This window comes from Mytilus californianus, unplaced genomic scaffold, assembly GCF_021869535.1.
Source record: "Mytilus californianus isolate M0D057914Y unplaced genomic scaffold, xbMytCali1.0.p SCAF_15, whole genome shotgun sequence".
In the NCBI taxonomy this organism is placed as follows: Eukaryota; Metazoa; Mollusca; class Bivalvia; order Mytilida; family Mytilidae; genus Mytilus; species Mytilus californianus.
In genome coordinates, this window is record NW_026262637.1 from 636052 (window position 1) to 654902 (window position 18851).

At 35.3% G+C, this 18851-nt stretch overlaps 1 protein-coding gene across 5 annotated transcripts in view; it reads right to left on the bottom strand.

Annotated features, from left to right (window-relative positions):
- LOC127725164 (diacylglycerol lipase-alpha-like) overlaps positions 1–18851 on the bottom strand; it is a 41798-nt gene that overhangs the window by 7171 nt on the left and 15776 nt on the right. For all 5 annotated transcript variants that reach the window (XM_052231989.1, XM_052231993.1, XM_052231990.1 and 2 more), the window contains 7 exons: positions 18680–18757; positions 14332–14412; positions 13749–13891; positions 10069–10137; positions 6663–6735; positions 5945–6144; positions 3590–3728 (listed from right to left, as the gene is read on the bottom strand). In XM_052231989.1, coding sequence (XP_052087949.1) covers positions 3590–3728; positions 5945–6144; positions 6663–6735; positions 10069–10137; positions 13749–13891; positions 14332–14412; positions 18680–18757 — 783 coding nt within the window. The remainder of the gene's footprint in view (positions 1–3589; positions 3729–5944; positions 6145–6662; positions 6736–10068; positions 10138–13748; positions 13892–14331; positions 14413–18679; positions 18758–18851) is intronic.

Below are 18851 nucleotides of genomic sequence, written 5' to 3' on the forward strand. Positions count from 1 at the left end.
CAAACCAAATACGTCTTCCTCATCGACGAATACCACTAGCAAAGTGTCCAGATGTAAGGAAGGAAATAAAAACATGGGTGTGATAAAACCAAGTCAGAGTTTATAGTCAAGCCCAATATTGTTGGTTGAAAAAAGAGACATCAATTCGATGCTGCATTGACTATAGGCGGTTAAATGACGTGACTGTAAAAGATTCACATCCTTTACCAAGAATCGATGATACCCTTAAAACTCTCTCAAATGCAAAATTGTTTTCAACCATTGATATGAGAAAAGGGTACTGGAAGATAGGGGTAAAGAAAAAAGACCGACCTAAAACAGCTTAAATGACTACAGATGGTGGGTTCTGGCACTAGGTTACAATGTCATTTAGCTTATGCAATGCTACAGCAACTTCAGAACGCCTTGCAAAAACCATTTTATCTGGTCTAACATGCCAACTCTGTTTGGTGTATCTTGATGACATAATTGTCTTTGGTTCCTCTTTTCAGGATAAACTACAACATATGTGATTAGTTTTCTTACGAATTAGGGATGCCAGTTTGAAATTAAACCTGGATTAATGCAACTTATTTCAAACACAGGAAAAACTTTCAGGTCAGGTAGTATCAAGTCAGGGTGTGTTGACAGACCCTGAAAAAGTAAGTGCAGTGGAAAATTGGCCTAAACCTTATAATTCAATGGAACTCCAAAGTTTTGTTAGGCTTATGCTCATATATCAGAAATTCTTACAAAAGCTTTTCCATATTGCAAGACCTTTAAATGCTTTAAAAAGATTCTCCTTTCTTCTGGTCAGAGTCGTGCCAACAGTCATTTCAAATATTAAAAGATAAATTGGTTTCTTCACCAATTTTGGGGTTTCAACAAAGCGAGGGTTACTTGATATAGATGCAAGCAATTATGGTATAGATGGTGTTCTATCCCAAATTCAAGAAGACACTGAGCGTATAATTGGATACTTTAGTAAAAGTTAAAGTAGAGCTGAACACTCTTATTGTGTGACAAGGAGAGAATTGCCTGCCTTAGTACTGTCAGTGCGCCATTTTAATAGTTATTTACATGGTGGAAAATTTACACTTTGAACAGACCATAGCTCATTACACTAGTTAAAAAACTTTAAAAATCCTGAAGGTCAACTAGTCAGGTGGTTGGTAGTTCTTTCAGAGTATGAGTTTGACATAGAACATAGAACAAGGCGAAGCCATTTGAATGTGAACTTATTCTTAGTTTATTACATAATGGAAACATAATGCTCAACACCATATGGAAAGAACAACTTAGAGATCCTGATCTTGAAACATTTGTCTAATTTAAAGAAGCTTGAAATAGACCAAGGTGGTCAGATATTTCTTGTCTACCTTCTCATTTTTAATTTTATTGGGGAAGATGGGATGTATTCTATTTAAGGTCAGGTGTCTTGTACAGAAAATGTGAATCATCTGATGGTGGTAGTTTTGAAAGGCAACTTGTTCTCCTTAAACTGATTAGACAGTTTGTGTTAAAAAAAACTTCATGAAATTTCGACTTCTGGTCATCTTGGCACTGCAAAAAAGACAGTAAAATAAAAAGTTGTTTCTTTTGGTGTGGTATTCGTCAAGATGTGTATCATTGGTGCCAAATAGGCAGCAAATTTGCACAAAAGAAACGAGCACCTAGAAAAGTAAGGGCTCCTCTTCTAACTTATCTAGTTGGTGCTTGGACCTTTACAAAACACTGAGTGTGGTAACAATTATTTTCTGGTCATGGGTGATTATTTAAGAATCAAGAGGCTATATCAGTGGCTGATATTTTAATTAAGAATTTTGTAGTTTTGTTTGGTGTCCCAGGAATAATATACTCTGACCAGAGTACTAATTATGAATCTCAGGTCTTAAGAGAGATGTGTTACATTCTTGGGGTATATATGACTAGAATCACACAATTGCACCCAGAAAGTAATGGTATGGTTGAAAGATTGAATAAGATAAAGTTAAGAATGGAAACGGGGAATGTGTCAAAGAGAGAACAACCCGACCAAAGAGCTGAAAACAGCCTAAGGCCACCAATTGGTCTTCAACATAGCGAGAATATCCCGCACCAAGAGACTCCTAAACAAAAATGTGTACTAGTTCAGCGAAAATGGACATCACACTAAACTCCGAAAAAACATATAAATGAACCAAAATTAAAAAAAAACAAAACATACAAGAGTAACAAAGGTCAGAGATACAGGAAGATATGTTGGCTCTCTTTTGTTGTGAAAACCAATGAGATTGGCATGAACATTTTAATATGCTCATGAGGGCATACAGATGACCCATTTATGAGACAACTGAAGTGTTGCCATGACAAATGATATTTGGTCCTGAAATGAATTTACCACAAAACAAAGGAGACCTCCATGAACTATCAAGAATTACAATTGACGTTCCTTTGGAAGATTTTGAGACACTTATCAGGAAGAAGATTTGACAATTTGGGACTTATTATCATCTTTATATTTTATTATCTTTATATTTTATTGATTCATATTTCATGTTTGTGCTTGAATTTGTATTATGAACTGAATAAGTTCAAATATACATAAAACCTGCTGAAAATCCATTACTCCCATTTTATTCTGATCATATGCATTTCCTTTGAGGGCAAACACCATCAAAGATGGGGAAATGTTATGTCCTATTAATTAACTTATTCATTTTATCATCATATTCTATTAATTTAACCTGTTTATTATGTTTGAAAAGTTGTTTATATATGTAAATAATTATTATCATTTACCTTTTTACTTACAGTACACAGGTTTAAATTTGTTATGCATGATTGATTTTATGTACCTGATGTAATTTATCTGAGTGTGTTAGTAAAATATTATGTGACTGGTTAGTTTTACCATAAGAGGCGTCTGCAAATACACACTTGGATGTTCAGTCTTTCAAAGAAAACAGAAAGTTACATGTGCCACATGTGGAACAGAATCTGCTTACCCTTCCAGGGCACCTGAGATCACCCCCAGTTTTTGGTGGGGTTCGTGTTGCTCAGTCTTTAGTTTTCTATGTTGTGTTTTGTGTACTATTGTTTGTCTGTTGGTCTTTTTTCTTTTTTAGCCATGGTGTTGTCAGTTTATTTTTGACTTATGAGTTTGAATGTCCCTTCAGTATCTTTTGCCTCTCTTCTACTAAAGATAGATGTCAAGTTTGGTCTGATTTGCACTGTCAATTTAGGAGAAAGAGGTCAAAGGTTGTCAGAGCATCCTACTAAAGATAGATGTAAAGTTTGGTCTGACTTGCTCTGTTTGTTTAGGAAAATAGGTCAAAGGTTGTCAGAGCATCCTACTAAAGATAGATGTCAAGTTTGATTGATTTTCTCCGTCAGTTTAGAATAAAGAGGTCAAAGGTTGTCAGAGCATCCTACTATTGAAAGATGTCAAGTTTGGTTTGATTTGCTCTGTCAGTTTAGAAGAAAGAGGTCAAAGGTTGCAAGAGCATCCTACTAAAGATCACAAGACAACAACAGCCACCAAGTAATACCATAAAAGTACTATTGGCCTTCAGAAAAATTATCTAAAGAGGATATAACTATCAGCAAACAATTGGATTTTTATCTATACCTTTTCCAATGCATCCATAACATTATCAGGCATATGGTCGTTTATCATTGTAGGGGATACAAGTACTTCATCAAAACTTGTGTTGTCAGCCCAGATAGCTTGGTATACAGGCTCATTATTACCACAACATAGACTTGACCTGTAAATAAAGAACAAGATCTTTGATAAAACTTGTGTTGACAGGCCAGACAGCTTGGTAAACAGGCTCATTATTACCACATTATAACCTTGATCTGTAAATAAAGAACAAGATCTTTGATCAAACTTGTGTTGTCAGCCCAGATAGTATGGTGGACAGGCTCATTATTACCACAGCATAACCTTGATCTGTAATTAAAGAACAAGATCTTTGATCAAACTTGTGTTGTCAGCCCAGATAGTATGGTGGACAGGCTCATTATTACCACAACATAACCTTGATCTCTAAATAAAGAACAAGAGCTTTGATCAAACTTGTGTTGTCAGCCCAGATAGTATGGTGGACAGGCTCATTAATACCACAACATAGTCTTGACCTGTAAATAAAACTCAAGAGCTTTGAAGAAAAAAACATGTGTTGACATTATTACCCCAACATGGCCTTGGACTGTCAAAAAAAAAAGAGTCAGAAACTTTCCACAACACAGTCTTGATCTGCAAATACAAGAAATTATAAAGACTCCCCTAGGGTGTGTAGGTGGTACTGTAAATTCAGAAATTATTGTGAGGTTTTTATTAATGAGAATAATGCGACTGGGTGACTATTGCAATAATAAGAACTCGCATTCTGATGTCTGTTACATATATCTGTATGCAGATTGTCATGATAACGCAATAATTAATCTCGCATTTTTGTCCATTCTTGAAAAATCGCAATAATAAATGCACGCAATAATTTCTGAATTTACAGTATTAAATCCCAAAAGTTGAATACTCGTTGGAAAAACCTTGTTTTTGGATGATTTGTGAAGTACTTATTGACCCTCAGAACAATGAGAAGGTTGGGTTTTTGTGTCCTGCTCAGAGTGGTCTTTACCCACAGAGTTATACCATTGGAAGAAAACAGTTCCTTGTTACAGTAGTCTATGGAATGTCATTGCGGTAACAAAATGCTAAAATTCCAAATTTATACGATTCTTGACTATACATCGTCCCCAAACCAGAAGTAGCAATTTCATCGCCTCCATAATCTGAAAATACTTACAGAAGATGTATTTCTGTATGTTTGGAACCTTTCTGAGCTTCTCATCCCCATTACTTCATGTGTGAGTGCAAAAGGTTCAACCCACTCCATTAAAAATTCCTTCTTTCGAATTCCTAACATGTCTTGGTCTGAATTTTTGTCCCTTCAGTTATTACATTATTGTTATTAGATTATTTATGTTTAACAAAATAGAAAAATAGCTTACACTTATTGCAGAATTATATTCTGTGAAATGATAACGGACAAGCTACACTTTGGAACTATGGAATGCTGTGGCTGGCACAAAACAGGAAATAGCATCTAACCTGTCAAATAATGGGACCCGCATAGTAAAGGTGAACATTCCATGAAAGTTTAATAAATTTATTTAGGTAAAAAAAATGTAAACCAATACTGCATGTAAATGTTAGCAGCAAAAGGCTAAGTCTATCCCAATACTGTATGTAAATGTTAGCAGCGAAAGGCTAAGTCTATCCCAATACTGTATGTAAATGTTAGCAGCGAAAGGCTAAGTCTATCCCAATACTGCATGTAAATGTTAGCAGCGAAAGGCTAAGTCTATCCCAATACTGCATGTAAATGTTAGCAGCGAAAGGCTAAGTCTATCCCAATACTGCATGTAAATGTTAGCAGCGAAAGGCTAAGTCTATCCCAATACTGTATGTAAATGTTAGCAGCGAAAGGCTAAGTCTATCCCAATACTGTATGTAAATGTTAGCAGCGAAAGGCTAAGTCTATCCCAATACTGCATGTAAATGTTAGCAGCGAAAGGCTAAGTCTATCCCAATACTGCATGTAAATGTTAGCAGCGAAAGGCTAAGTCTATCCCAATACAGTATGTAAATGTTAGCAGCGAAAGGCTAAGTCTATCCCAATACTGCATGTAAATGTTAGCAGCGAAAGGCTAAGTCTATCCCAATACTGCATGTAAATGTTAGCATAAAAATTGTAATAATTTAAATGATTGCTAATGAAATAAAATGTCAGTTGTCATGATTTGGTTATTCTTATAAGCCCTTTTTGATCATATAGCTGTTTATATGTTTAGATAGTTAAACAACCTTGGAGTTCCTGATTAAAGTCAATCCAGAAAAGTGCTTAGGGCACAAATTTATAAAGTGTTATTTTTATTTCAAAAAAATATTTTTTGTTAATTGCTAACATATACTTACCCATTATTTTTAGGATGACTCCTCACCACATGTATAATTTTACCGGGAGGATACAGCGGTGTATGAGCTACTAGTGTGATGTCATCATCTGATGGATGAGCATGGAGATCTCGTTTTTCTATTTCATGTCGTACTTGTTCTAGATTCATCTTATCTGTTTCAGAGGAACCACAACATATACCTTTCATTATGATCTTCCACTGTAATACAAGGTTTGAGGTTGACCAATGACATATATTTCAGCAGATTGGTTGAAAGGGGAACATTCTAATCTTTATAAACATAATACTAGGTTACTAATAACCAGGTTAGAAATATCACATGACCTTCAGCTTTCTGGAAATTGGGCAAGTTTTGTCAACAACATCACATATCATTTCTTGTATTTGATATTAAACTGTCTGTGTATTTGTTTTGATTAGCCTTTTCAGTGTGGTTTATCTGTACAATTGTGACCTTTTCTGTGAGGTTTTTCTGCACATTTGTCTTGACTAACCCTATGGACTTTTCTGGGTGGTTCTTCATACTTTTAAGAAGTCCTACAGTTTTCACTGTACTGTAATTTTTTCTTTGTAAGTCATATGGACTTTTGATTGCCATTAGTTCTTCACTAGCCTTTATCAACTGTTATAGTCTCATTAATATTAATCTACATTCTATGTTCATTAATTACTAATGTTATTCTAAACAAAATTGTCTACTACTCTAAAGAACATACTTTTGAGTTGTTACTCATCTTTATAACATTGATTAAATCTGTACGCAGCACTTCCATTTGGAACAGTCCTATTCTGTAATATAAAATACAAGTCAAAGATTATAATGGGGAGTAATCATCAAGTAGTGTAACCGCAACAGCTTCTTGTGGTAGCGAGCTCGCCTGGAGTACGGGAGGTCTTGGATTCCAACCCTAAACGGGTCAAACTAAAGACTTTAATGTTGTCTTTAACCTAACTGCATATTTTGCTTCACCAAGGCAGACACTTATTTGTTTTTGTTAATTAAACATTCATTTGTATTTTTGGAGAAAGGTTATTGTGTAATATTGTGTTTTTTAAATTGTTTATGTATTTCCATTTTTGAAGGAGTTGTTTGTTGTGTAATTTTTGGCTTTTTAGTGTTTGTGTATTTACTCTCCGGGAGTAGTTGGTTGTTGTGTAATATTTTGGTTTTTTAGTGTTCATGTATTTACTTTCTGGGAGGAGTTGGTTTTGTAATATTTTGGTTTTTTAGTGTTCAGGTATTTACTTTCAGGGAGGAGTTGGTTGTGTAATATTTTGGCATTTTTGTGTTCATGTATTTACTTTCTGAGAGGAGTTGGTTGTGTAATATTTTGGCATTTTTGTGTTCATGTATTTACTTTCTGAGAGGAGTTGGTTGTGTAATATTTTGGCATTTTTGTGTTCATGTATTTACTTTCTGGGTGGAGTTGGTTGTGTAATATTTTGGCATTTTTGTGTATGTATTTACTTTCTGAGAGGAGTTGGTTGTGTAATATTTTGGCATTTTTGTGTTCATGTATTTACTTCCTGAGAGGAGTTGGTTGTGTAATATTTTGGCATTTTTGTGTTCATGTATTTACTTTCTGAGAGGAGTTGGTTGTGTAATATTTTGGCATTTTTGTGTTCATGTATTTACTTTCTGGGAGGAGTTTGTTGTGTAATATTTCGGCATTTTTGTGTTCATGTATTTACTTTCTGAGAGGAGTTGGTTGTGTAATATTTTGGCTTTTTTGTGTTCCTGTATTTACTTTCTGGGAGGAGTTGGTTGTGTTATATTTTGGCATTTTTGTGTTCATGTATTTACTTTCTGGGAGGAGTTTGTTGTGTAATATTTCGGCATTTTTGTGTTCATGTATTTACTTTCTGAGAGGAGTTGGTTGTGTAATATTTTGGCTTTTTTGTGTTCCTGTATTTACTTTCTGGGAGGAGTTGGTTGTGTAATATTTTGGCATTTTTGTGTTCATTTTTATTGTTGGGTATTTGTTTGTCAGGAGATTTGAGGAGTTGGACGTTTTTTTTTATTGTTTGGGTATTTGTTTGTCAGAAGATTTGAGGAGTCGGATGTTTTTATTATTGTTTGGGTATTTGTTTGTCAGAAGATCTGAGGAGTTGGATGTTTTTTTTTATTGTTTGGATATTAGTTTGTCAGAAGATTTGAGGAGTTGGATGTTTTTTTATTGTTGGGGTATTTGTTTGTCAGAAGATTTGAGGAGTTGGATGTTTTTTTTATTGTTTTGGTATTTGTTTGTCAGAAGATTTGAGGAGTTGAATTTTTTTTTTTATTGTTTGGGGATTTGTTTGTCAGAAGATTGAAGAAGTTGGATGGGTTTTTTTTATTGTTGGGTATTTGTTTGTCAGAAGTGTTGAGGAGTTGGATGTTTTTTTTTTTATTGTTTGGGGATTTGTTTATCAGAAGAGTTGAGGAGTTGGATGGTTTTTTTTTATTGTTTGGGGATTTGTTTATCAGAAGTTTTAAGAAGTTGGATGGGGTTTTTTTTATTGTTTGGGTATTTGTTTGTCCGAAGTTTTAAGAAGTTGGATGGTTTTTTTATTGTTTGGGTATTTGTTTGTCAGAAGATTTGAGTAGTTGGATGGTTTTTTTTATTGTTTGGTTATTTGTTTGTCAGAAGATTTGAGGAGTTTGATGTTTTTTTTATTGTTTGGTTATTTGTTTGTCAGAAGATTTGAGGAGTTGGATGTTTTTTTATTGTTTGGGTATTTGTTTGTCAGAAGAGTTGAGGAGTTGGATGTTTTTTTTATTGTTTGGTTATTTGTTTGTCAGAAGATTTGAGGAGTTGGATGTTTTTTTATTGTTTGGGTATTTGTTTGTCAGAAGAGTTGAGGAGTTGGATGTTTTTTTTATTGTTTGGTTATTTGTTTGTCAGAAGATTTGAGGAGTTGGATGGGTTTTTTTTTTATTGTTTGGTTATTTGTTTGTCAGAAGATTTGAGGAGTTGGATGCTTTTTTTTTATTGTTTGGGTATTTGTTTGTCAGAAGATTTGAGGAGTTGGATGGATTTTTTTATTGTTTGGGTATTTGTTTGTCAGAAGTTTTAAGGAGTTCAATGGTTTTTTTTATTGTTTGGGTATTTGTTTGTCAGAAGAATTGAGGAGTTGGATGGGTTTTTTTTTAATGTTTGGGTATTTGTTTGTCAGAAGAGTTGAGGAGTTGGGTGTTTTTTTTTATTGTTTGGGTATTTGTTTGTCAGAAGAGTTGAAGAGTTGGATGTTTTTTTTTCATTGTTTGTGTATTCGTTTGTCAGAAGATTTGAGGAGTTGGATGGTTTTTTTTATTGTTTGGGTATTTGTTTGTCAGAAGAGTTGAGGAGTTGGATGTTTTTTTTTATTGTTTGGGTATTTGTTTGTCAGAAGATTTGAGGAGTTGGATGGGTTTTTTTTTATTGTTTGGGTATTTGTTTGTCAGAAGTTTTGAGGAGTTGGATATTTTTTTTATTGTTTGTTATTTGTTTGTCAGAAGATTTGAGGAGTTGGATGTTTTTTTATTGTTTGGGTATTTGTTTGTCAGAAGATTTGAGGAGTTGGATGGTTTTTTTTTCCCTGATAAGGATAAGATACACAAATATTTCCTGTTCTTTTAAATTTTCTTTACCATGATTAGGACAAGATACACATATATTTGCTGTTTTGAAAGCTTTTTTTGCTGCAAGAACAGTAAATATGTCTATAATGTCCCACATTCACTGTCAGCAAACCACAAATGACATAATATGTTGTGTGGTGGGGCTAGTTTATTGTATCAGGTTTTTACAGATTTGATACAGTAAAAATTGTTTAAACCAATAACCTAATGGACCAATAATTTTGTTAACATTAGACAGGCCTACAATTTGTAAAGTTAAAATTATTTATGACTATTCACAGTATAGGAATTAAAGGAGATTTGGTGTATGTGTCAATCGTAGTCCAACAAAGCAAACAAAATATAAAATAAACATCTCAAGGTCAACAAATGTCCAAATACAAGAGTCAAAAATTTAAGACAAGTTGCAGTATATTATTGATTCTTGCCAATTTTTTTTGTAATGTTTCATTGTATCACAAATTATTTCAAATTACACTAATGTCTGTTGTATACACGTCGAATATAAAATAAATAAATACCTTGGTACAACATCTTTACCCACAACAACAGAAGTTATGAATGATTTGGTCTGCTCTACACAACTTTCACTGAAATATACAAAACTTATGTCATTAAACTTTTGCAAGTGTTCTAGCATCTTTGATGCATTCCTGCCTACTTTTAATAAAATGCTCCGCAGGGCGCAGCTTGATACGACCGCAGAGGTCGAACCCTGAACAGTTGGGGCAAGTATGGACACAACATTCAAGCTTGATACAGCTCTGAATTTGGATTGTGATTAAATATTTGACACAGCATAGGTTTCTGACACAGAATGAATGTGGTCTAAGAACTTAAAAATTGTAAATTGGACATTCACCTATTATGGTCCAATATCCAAAATCTAAATACATGGTAAGATTCAGCATATCAAAGAACCCCAAGAATTCAATTTTTGATGAAATCAAACAATGTTTAATTTTGGACCCCGATTTGGACCAACTTGAAAACTGGGCCCATAATCAAAAATCTAAATACATGTTTAGATTCAGCATATCAAAGAACCCTAAAAATTCAATTTTTGTTAAAATCAAACTAAGTTTAATTTTGGACCCTTTGGACCTTAATGTAGACCAATTTGAAAACGGAACCAAAAATTAAGAATCTAAATACACGGTTAGATTCGGCATATCAAAGAACCCCAATAATTCAATTTTTGATGAAATCAAACAAAGTTAAATTTTGGACCCTTTTGACCTCAATGTGGACAAAGTTGATAACGGGGCCCAAAAATCAAAAATCTAAATACATGGTTAGATTCAGCATATCAAAGAACCCCATATATTCAATTTTTGTTGAAATCAAACAAAGTTTAATTTTGGACCCCGATTTGGACCAACTTGAAAACTGGGCCCATAATCAAAAATCTAAATACATGTTTAGATTCAGCATATCAAAGAACCCTAAAAATTCAATTTTTGTTAAAATCAAACTAAGTTTAATTTTGGACCCTTTGGACCTTAATGTAGACCAATTTGAAAACGGAACCAAAAATTAAGAATCTAAATACACGGTTAGATTCGGCATATCAAAGAACCCCAATAATTCAATTTTTGATGAAATCAAACAAAGTTAAATTTTGGACCCTTTTGACCTCAATGTGGACAAAGTTGATAACGGGGCCCAAAAATCAAAAATCTAAATACATGGTTAGATTCAGCATATCAAAGAACCCCATATATTCAATTTTTGTTGAAATCAAACAAAGTTTAATTTTGGACCCCGATTTGGACCAACTTGAAAACTGGGCCCATAATCAAAAATCTAAATACATGTTTAGATTCAGCATATCAAAGAACCCTAAAAATTCAATTTTTGTTAAAATCAAACTAAGTTTAATTATGGACCCTTTGGACCTTAATGTAGACCAATTTGAAAACGGAACCAAAAATTAAGAATCTAAATACACGGTTAGATTCAGCATATCAAAGAACCCCAATAATTCAATTTTTGATGAAATCAAACAAAGTTAAATTTTGGACCCTTTGGACCTCAATGTGGACCAATTTAAAAACGGGGCCCAAAATCCAAAAACTTCATACACGGTTAGATTCAGCATATTAAAGAACCCCAAGAATTCAAGAATAAAACCCCATTGAAATTGATCAAGAAATAAGCAATTTATACGAAGTATCTTCTTTTGCACAATACTGTGCAATTGAATATTTCTTGCTATTGCGCAATACTGTACAATTGACAATTTCTTGCTATTGCGCAATATTGTGCTATTGGATATTTCTTGCTATTGCGCAATACTGTGCAATTGAAGATTTCTTGCTATTGCACAATACTGTGCAATTGAAGATTTCTTGCTATTGTGCAATACTGTGCAATTGAAAATTTCTTGCTATTGCACAATACTTATTAGATAATAATTTACACATCCTGTTTGGTGTGTATCTCCTACCATATCATTATTATTTGCTTTTAAATATTAATCAGAAATAACCAACTTAAAATGGAAAATTTTAAAAGAAAAAAAAAAGGAAAAAAAGAAAAAAAAAGAAAACCCCCCCCCCCCCCCAAATTTTTTGAACCCCCTTATGATTCATCACCCCCAAACTCAATCCCAGCCTTCCCTTTGTGGTATGGTACCTTGCAGTACAATTTCAGAGAGATCCATACACTTGAACACAAGTTATTGTCTGGAAACTAGAAAAATGCTTATTTTTGGCCCCTTTTTGGCCCCCAATTCCTAAACGTTTCGGGCAATTACCCCCAAACTCAATTCCAGCTTTCCCTTTGTGACATGGAACCTTGTAGTACAATTTCAGAAATATCCAAACACTTACACACAAGTTATTGTCATGAAACTAGAAAAATGCTTGTTTTTTGCCCCTTTTTTGGCCCCTAATTCCTAAAATTTTGAGGCAATTACCCCCAAAATCAATTACAGCCTTTCCTTTGTGATATGGAACCTTGTGGTACAATGTCAGAGAGATCCATACACTTACACACAAGTTATTGTCTGGAAGTTACAAAAATGCTTATTTTTGGCCCCTTTTTGGCCCCTAATTCCTTAACTGTTGGTACCATAACCCCCAAAATCAATCCCAACCTTCCTTTCGTGGTATTGAACCTTATGGTAAAATTTCATGGAGATCCATTCACTTAAACTAAAGTTAGAGTGCGAAAACCAATGTGTCTTCGGACGACGCCGGACGACGCCAGACGACGACGACGACGACGACGACGACGACGGACGACGACGACGCCAACGTCATACCAATATACGACCAAAAAAATTTTAATTTTTGCAGTCGTATAAAAATCTCCATGGGGACTATAGTGTGTGACCACATTTTATAAGTATACAATTTTAGCAGCGTTTTTATGTGCATGTACTGACTCTTGATGACCTTGTCAATATTTGAATGTTTCATTATCAAACAGAAAATGTGATAATTATAAGCTTTGCTTTGTCAGATAGGCTCTATACAAATGTAAAATTAGCATTTTTACTTCAGAATTTTTACTTCAGAATTCATTACATACTTATTTTAAAACGGTAACTCAGATAAACACCTGACTGACAATGTCCAATCATATGATTGATTTATAATTAAAGTGATGTGACCCAGCCAATCTCACTAGACGTAAGAATAACAATGTTATCCAGGATATTCCTGTTGTAGCAGTATGGCTGTTAACCTCACATGACATGAAGAAACCTTAGGAGGCCCCAGGAGGAGAGTAAGCATAGCAATACTGTTGTTATAATTACATTCGTTTATTTGTAAATGACATGTACAAACCTTAGGAGGCCCCCAGGAAGGGAGTAAGCATAGCAATGTAATCCAGGATATATACTGTTGTTATAATTACATTGGTGTATTTGTAAATGACATGTACAAACCTTAGGAGGCCCCACAAGAGGGGAGTAAGCATAGCAATGTAATCCAGGATATATACTGTTGTTATAATTACATTGGTGTATTTGTAAATGACATGTACAAACCTAAGGAGGCCCCCAAGAGGGGAGTAAGCATAGCAATGTAATCCAAGATATATACTGTTGTTATAATTACATTGGTTTATTTGTAAATGACATGTACAAACCTTAGGAGGCCCCAGGAGGGGAGTAAGCAAAGCAATGTAATCCAAGATATATACTGTTGTTATAATTACATTGGTTTATTTGTAAATGATATGTACAAACCTTAGGAGGCCCCCAGGAGGGGAGTAAGCATAACAATGTAATCCAGGATATTCCTGCTGCAGTAGTATGGCTAGTATTGCTGCTGTTCCTGCACCTAAAGAATGTCCTACTAATACAAGATCATACCTCTGTGCTCCAATCTCCTGGAAAATAAATGTCTACAAATATAACAAACAAGATGCACACATGTACTTGAATTGCTCACTTGATGAAAATTAGGAAGTCTGCTAATGATGACTTTTATATGCACATACTAGTTATTCTTTGTGTTGATGCTAATTTTTTTGCAATTTACATGTCTAAATGTAGCTCCTGTACATATTTAGTTTTGAGATAACAGACAAACTACAAAAAACAGCAAATTGTTTTCCAGTAATGTATATTCGTATTTTCAATTCATTAGTTTTCATTCCGTCTGATTGTTTATCATCCTTTTACCTAAAAGATTTAATGTGAATAGTTATATATGTTCACTTTCTAATCCTACTGGCACTCTAAAATAAACCATAATTACACCAAATAAACATGTAAAGAAGTCTATATAAAAACTAGGTAAAAGTTATAGCTACAAGTTTATTCTTACAGAACACTTTCCAAACGCCTGTGATAAAACCATATCTTCTTTTATTTTCTTCTTAATGTAAACAGCTGCATGAACCATGCCCTTAAGAAAAAGAAAAAAAAATGTTAAATCAAGTTGAACATATAGGTTGTTTTGATGCTGTCATATCATTTGCCATTACTCACTCAGCCTTCATATTTTAACTTGTCAAGATTGTTACCAGTATCTAGCTATGGTGCACATGGAAGACAAAATGGTTAACTGGCCTAACTGGAGCTAGGGAAGTCTTTAACAGTGAGGTGTAAGTTTTTATTCTGTGTTGAAGCCCTTGCTGTGACTTTGAGATAAAGAACACCAATATATAAATATGTGATTTCCTTTGGTTTTAGTTTTTAAAACTCTATGAAGTAATTTTGTGAAAGGAATTAATACATAATGCCCCTTCATTTACATTATAACCTTTGATTAGCAAAATCTGACTAAGCCTTTTACATCTGAACTTTAGTTTCAGTGCATATTTATGGCTGGAACATATGTGGTTACCTCTGACATGTTTTCTCACCAATCTTTAAAATCTTACCTTTAGTTTCAGTGCCAGAACACATGTGGTTACCTCCGATATGTCTTTTCTCACCAATCTTTAAAAAATCTTACCTTTAGTTTCAGTGCCAGAACCCATGTGGTAACCTCCGATATGTCTTTTCTAACCAATCTTTAAAATCTTACCTTTAGTTTCAGTGCCAGAACCCATGAGGTTACCTCTGCTTTGTCATTTCTCACCAAGCTTTAACATCTTACTTTTAGTTTCAGAAAACATGTGATTAACTCTAGGTTTAATTTTTGTTGTTGATGTGTCTTGTGGGTGTGACATTTCTGCTTGTTGTGTTGTGTTGTTGTTGTTTTCTGTTCATGTATCAATCCTTTAAGATAAAGTGTTCATTTTTTTTTCAAAAATTTTATCACATCCCGAAACTACATCCTTTTAGTCTCTTAATCATGCTATTGTCTGAAAAGTATATTATGTTGCAGTATCATCTTTTTGTTTTCTTCACTCAATCAAGTGAACTTGGTGCCATGATTGACTGAAAGCTATCTATTTTTACTTAACATTAAACACTTGCCTTATGTCCAACCCAGTCATCTTTTACATGGTCCAATGGTAGAATATCAGCATCAACACTTACCTTTTGTCCAACCCAGTCATCTTTTACAGGATCTAATGGTAGAATCTCAGCATGAGACACTTACCTTATGTCCAACCCAGTCATCTTTTACAGGGTCCAATGGTAGAATCTCAGCATCAACACTTACCTTTTGTCCAACCCAGTCATCTTTTACAGGATCTAATGGTAGAATGTCAGCACCAACACTTACCTTATGTCCAACCCAGTCATCTTTTACAGGGTCCAATGGTAGAATCTCAGCATGAGACACTTACCTTATGTCCAACCCAGTCCTCTTTTACAGGGTCTAAAGGTAGAATCTCAGCATCAACACTTACCTTATGTCCAACCCAGTCATCTTTTACAGGGTCCAATGGTAGAATCTCAGCATGAGACTCTTACCTTATTTCCAACCCAGTCATCTTTTACAGGGAGGGTCTAATGGTAGAATCTCAGCATCAACACTTACCTTATGTCCAACCCAGTCATCTTTTACAGGGTCTAATTTTAGAATCTCAGCATGAGACACTTACCTTATGTCCAACCCAGTCATCTTTTACAGGATCTAATGGTAGAATCTCAGCATGAGACACTTACCTTATGTCCAACCCAGTCATCTTTTACAGGATCTAATGGTAGAATCTCAGCATGAGACACTTACCTTATGTCCAACCCAGTCCTCTTTTACAGGGTCTAAAGGTAAAATCTCAGCATCAACACTTACCTTATGTTCAACCCAGTCATCTTTTACAGGGTCCAATGGTAGAATCTCAGCATGAGACACTTACCTTATGTCCAACCCAGTCATCTTTTACAGGATCTAATGGTAGAATCTCAGCATGAGACACTTACCTTATGTCCAACCCAGTCCTCTTTTACAGGGTCTAAAGGTAGAATCTCAGCATCAACACTTACCTTATGTTCAACCCAGTCATCTTTTACAGGGTCCAATGGTAGAATCTCAGCATGAGACACTTACCTTATGTCCAACCCAGTCATCTTTTACAGGGAGGGTCTAATGGTAGAATCTCAGCACCAACACTTACCTTATGTCCAACCCAGTCATCTTTTACAGGGTCCAATGATAGAATCTCAGCATGAGACACTTACCTTATGTCCAACCCAGTCATCTTTTACAGGATCTAATGGTAGAATCTCAGCAACAACACTAACTTTATGTTCAACCCAGTCATCTTTTACAGGGTCCAATGGTAGAATCTCAGCATGAGACACTTACCTTATGTCCAACCCAGTCATCTTTTACAGGGTCCAATGGTAGAATCTCAGCATCAACACTTACTTTATGTCCAACCCAGTCATCTTTTACAGGGTATAATGGTTGAATCTCAGCATGAGACACTTACTTTATGTCCAACCCAGTCATCTTTTACAGGATCTAATGGTAGAATCTCAGCACCAACACTTACCTTATGTCCAACCCAGTCATCTTTTACAGGGTCCAATGGTAGAATCTCAGCATGAGACACTTACCTTATGTCCAACCCAGTCCTCTTTTACAATGTCTAAAGGTAGAATCTCAGCATCAACACTTACTTTATGTCCAACCCAGTCATCTTTTACAGGGTCTAATGGTAGAATCTCGGCACCAACACTAACTTTATGTCCAATCCAGTCATCTTTTACAGGGTCCAATGGTAGAATCTCAGCATGAGACACTTACCTTATGTCCAACCCAGTCATCTTTTACAGGATCTAATGGTAGAATCTCAGCACCAACACTTACCTCATGTCCAACCCAGTCATCTTTTACAGGGTCCAATGGTAGAATCTCAGCATGAGACACTTACCTTATGTCCAACCCAGTCAGCTTTTCCAGGGTCTAATGGTAGAATCTCAGCATGAGACACTTACCTTATGTCCAACCCAGTCATCTTTTACAGGATCTAATGGTAGAATCTCAGAACCAACACTTACCTTATGTCCAACCCAGTCATCTTTTACAGGGTCCAATGGTAGAATCTCAGCATGAGACACTTACCTTATGTCCAGCCCAGTCAGCTTTTACAGGGTCTAATGGTAGAATCTCAGCATGAGACACTTACCTTATGTCCAACCCAGTCATCTTTTACAGGATCTAATGGTAGAATCTCAGCATGAGACACTTACCTTATGTCCAACCCAGTCATCTTTTACAGGATCTAATGGTAGAATCTCAGCATGAGACACTTACCTTATGTCCAACCCAGTCCTCTTTTACAGGGTCTAAAGGTAGAATCTCAGCATCAACACTTACCTTATGTCCAACCCAGTCATCTTTTACAGGGTCTAATGGTAGAATCTCAGCACCAACACTTACTTTATGTCCAACCCAGTCATCTTTTACAGGGTCCAATGGTAGAATCTCAGCATGAGACACTTACCTTATGTCCAACCCAGTCCTCTTTTACAGGGTCTAAAGGTAGAATCTCAGCATCAACACTTACCTTATGTCCAACCCAGTCATCTTTTACAGGGTCCAATGGTAGAATCTCAGCACCAACACTTACCTTATGTCCAACCCAGTCATCTTTTACAGGATCTAATGGTAGAATCTCAGCATCAACACTTACCTTATGTCCAACTTAGTCATCTTTTACAGGGTCTAATGGTAGAATCTCAGCATGAGACACTTACCTTATGTCCAACCCAGTCATCTTTTGCAGGATCTAATGGTAGAATCTCAGCACCAACACTTACCTTATGTCCAACACAGTCATCTTTTACAGGGTCCAATGGTAGAATCTCAGCATGAGACACTTACCTTATGTCCAACCCAGTCCTCTTTTACAGGGTCTAAAGGTAGAATCTCAGCATCAACACTTACCTTATGTCCAACCCAGTCATCTTTTACAGGGTCTAATGGTAGAATCTCAGCACCAACACTTACTTTATGTCCAACCCAGTCATCTTTTACAGGGTCCAATGGTAGAATCTCAGCATGAGACACTTACCTTATGTCCAACCCAGTCATCTTTTACAGGGTCTAATGGTAGAATCTCAGCACCAACACTTACTTTATGTTCAACCCAGTCATCTTTTACAGGGTCCAATGGTAGAATCTCAGCATGAGACACTTACCTTATGTCCAACCCAGTCATCTTTTACAGGGTCTAATGGTAGAATCTCAGCATGAGACACTTACCTTATGTCCAACCCAGTCATCTTTTACAGGGTCTAATGGTAGAATCTCAGCATGAGACACTTACCTTATGTCCAATCCAGTCATCTTTTACAGGGTCTAATGGTAGAATCTCAGCATCAGCCTTTAAATCTGTCAACACATCCTAAAACATCAGACTTATATCAGGTTCCATGTCAGTAATATCAGATGCAAGTTACAATATAAACTTTCTTTGGCAAATGTTACGAGTGGTACAA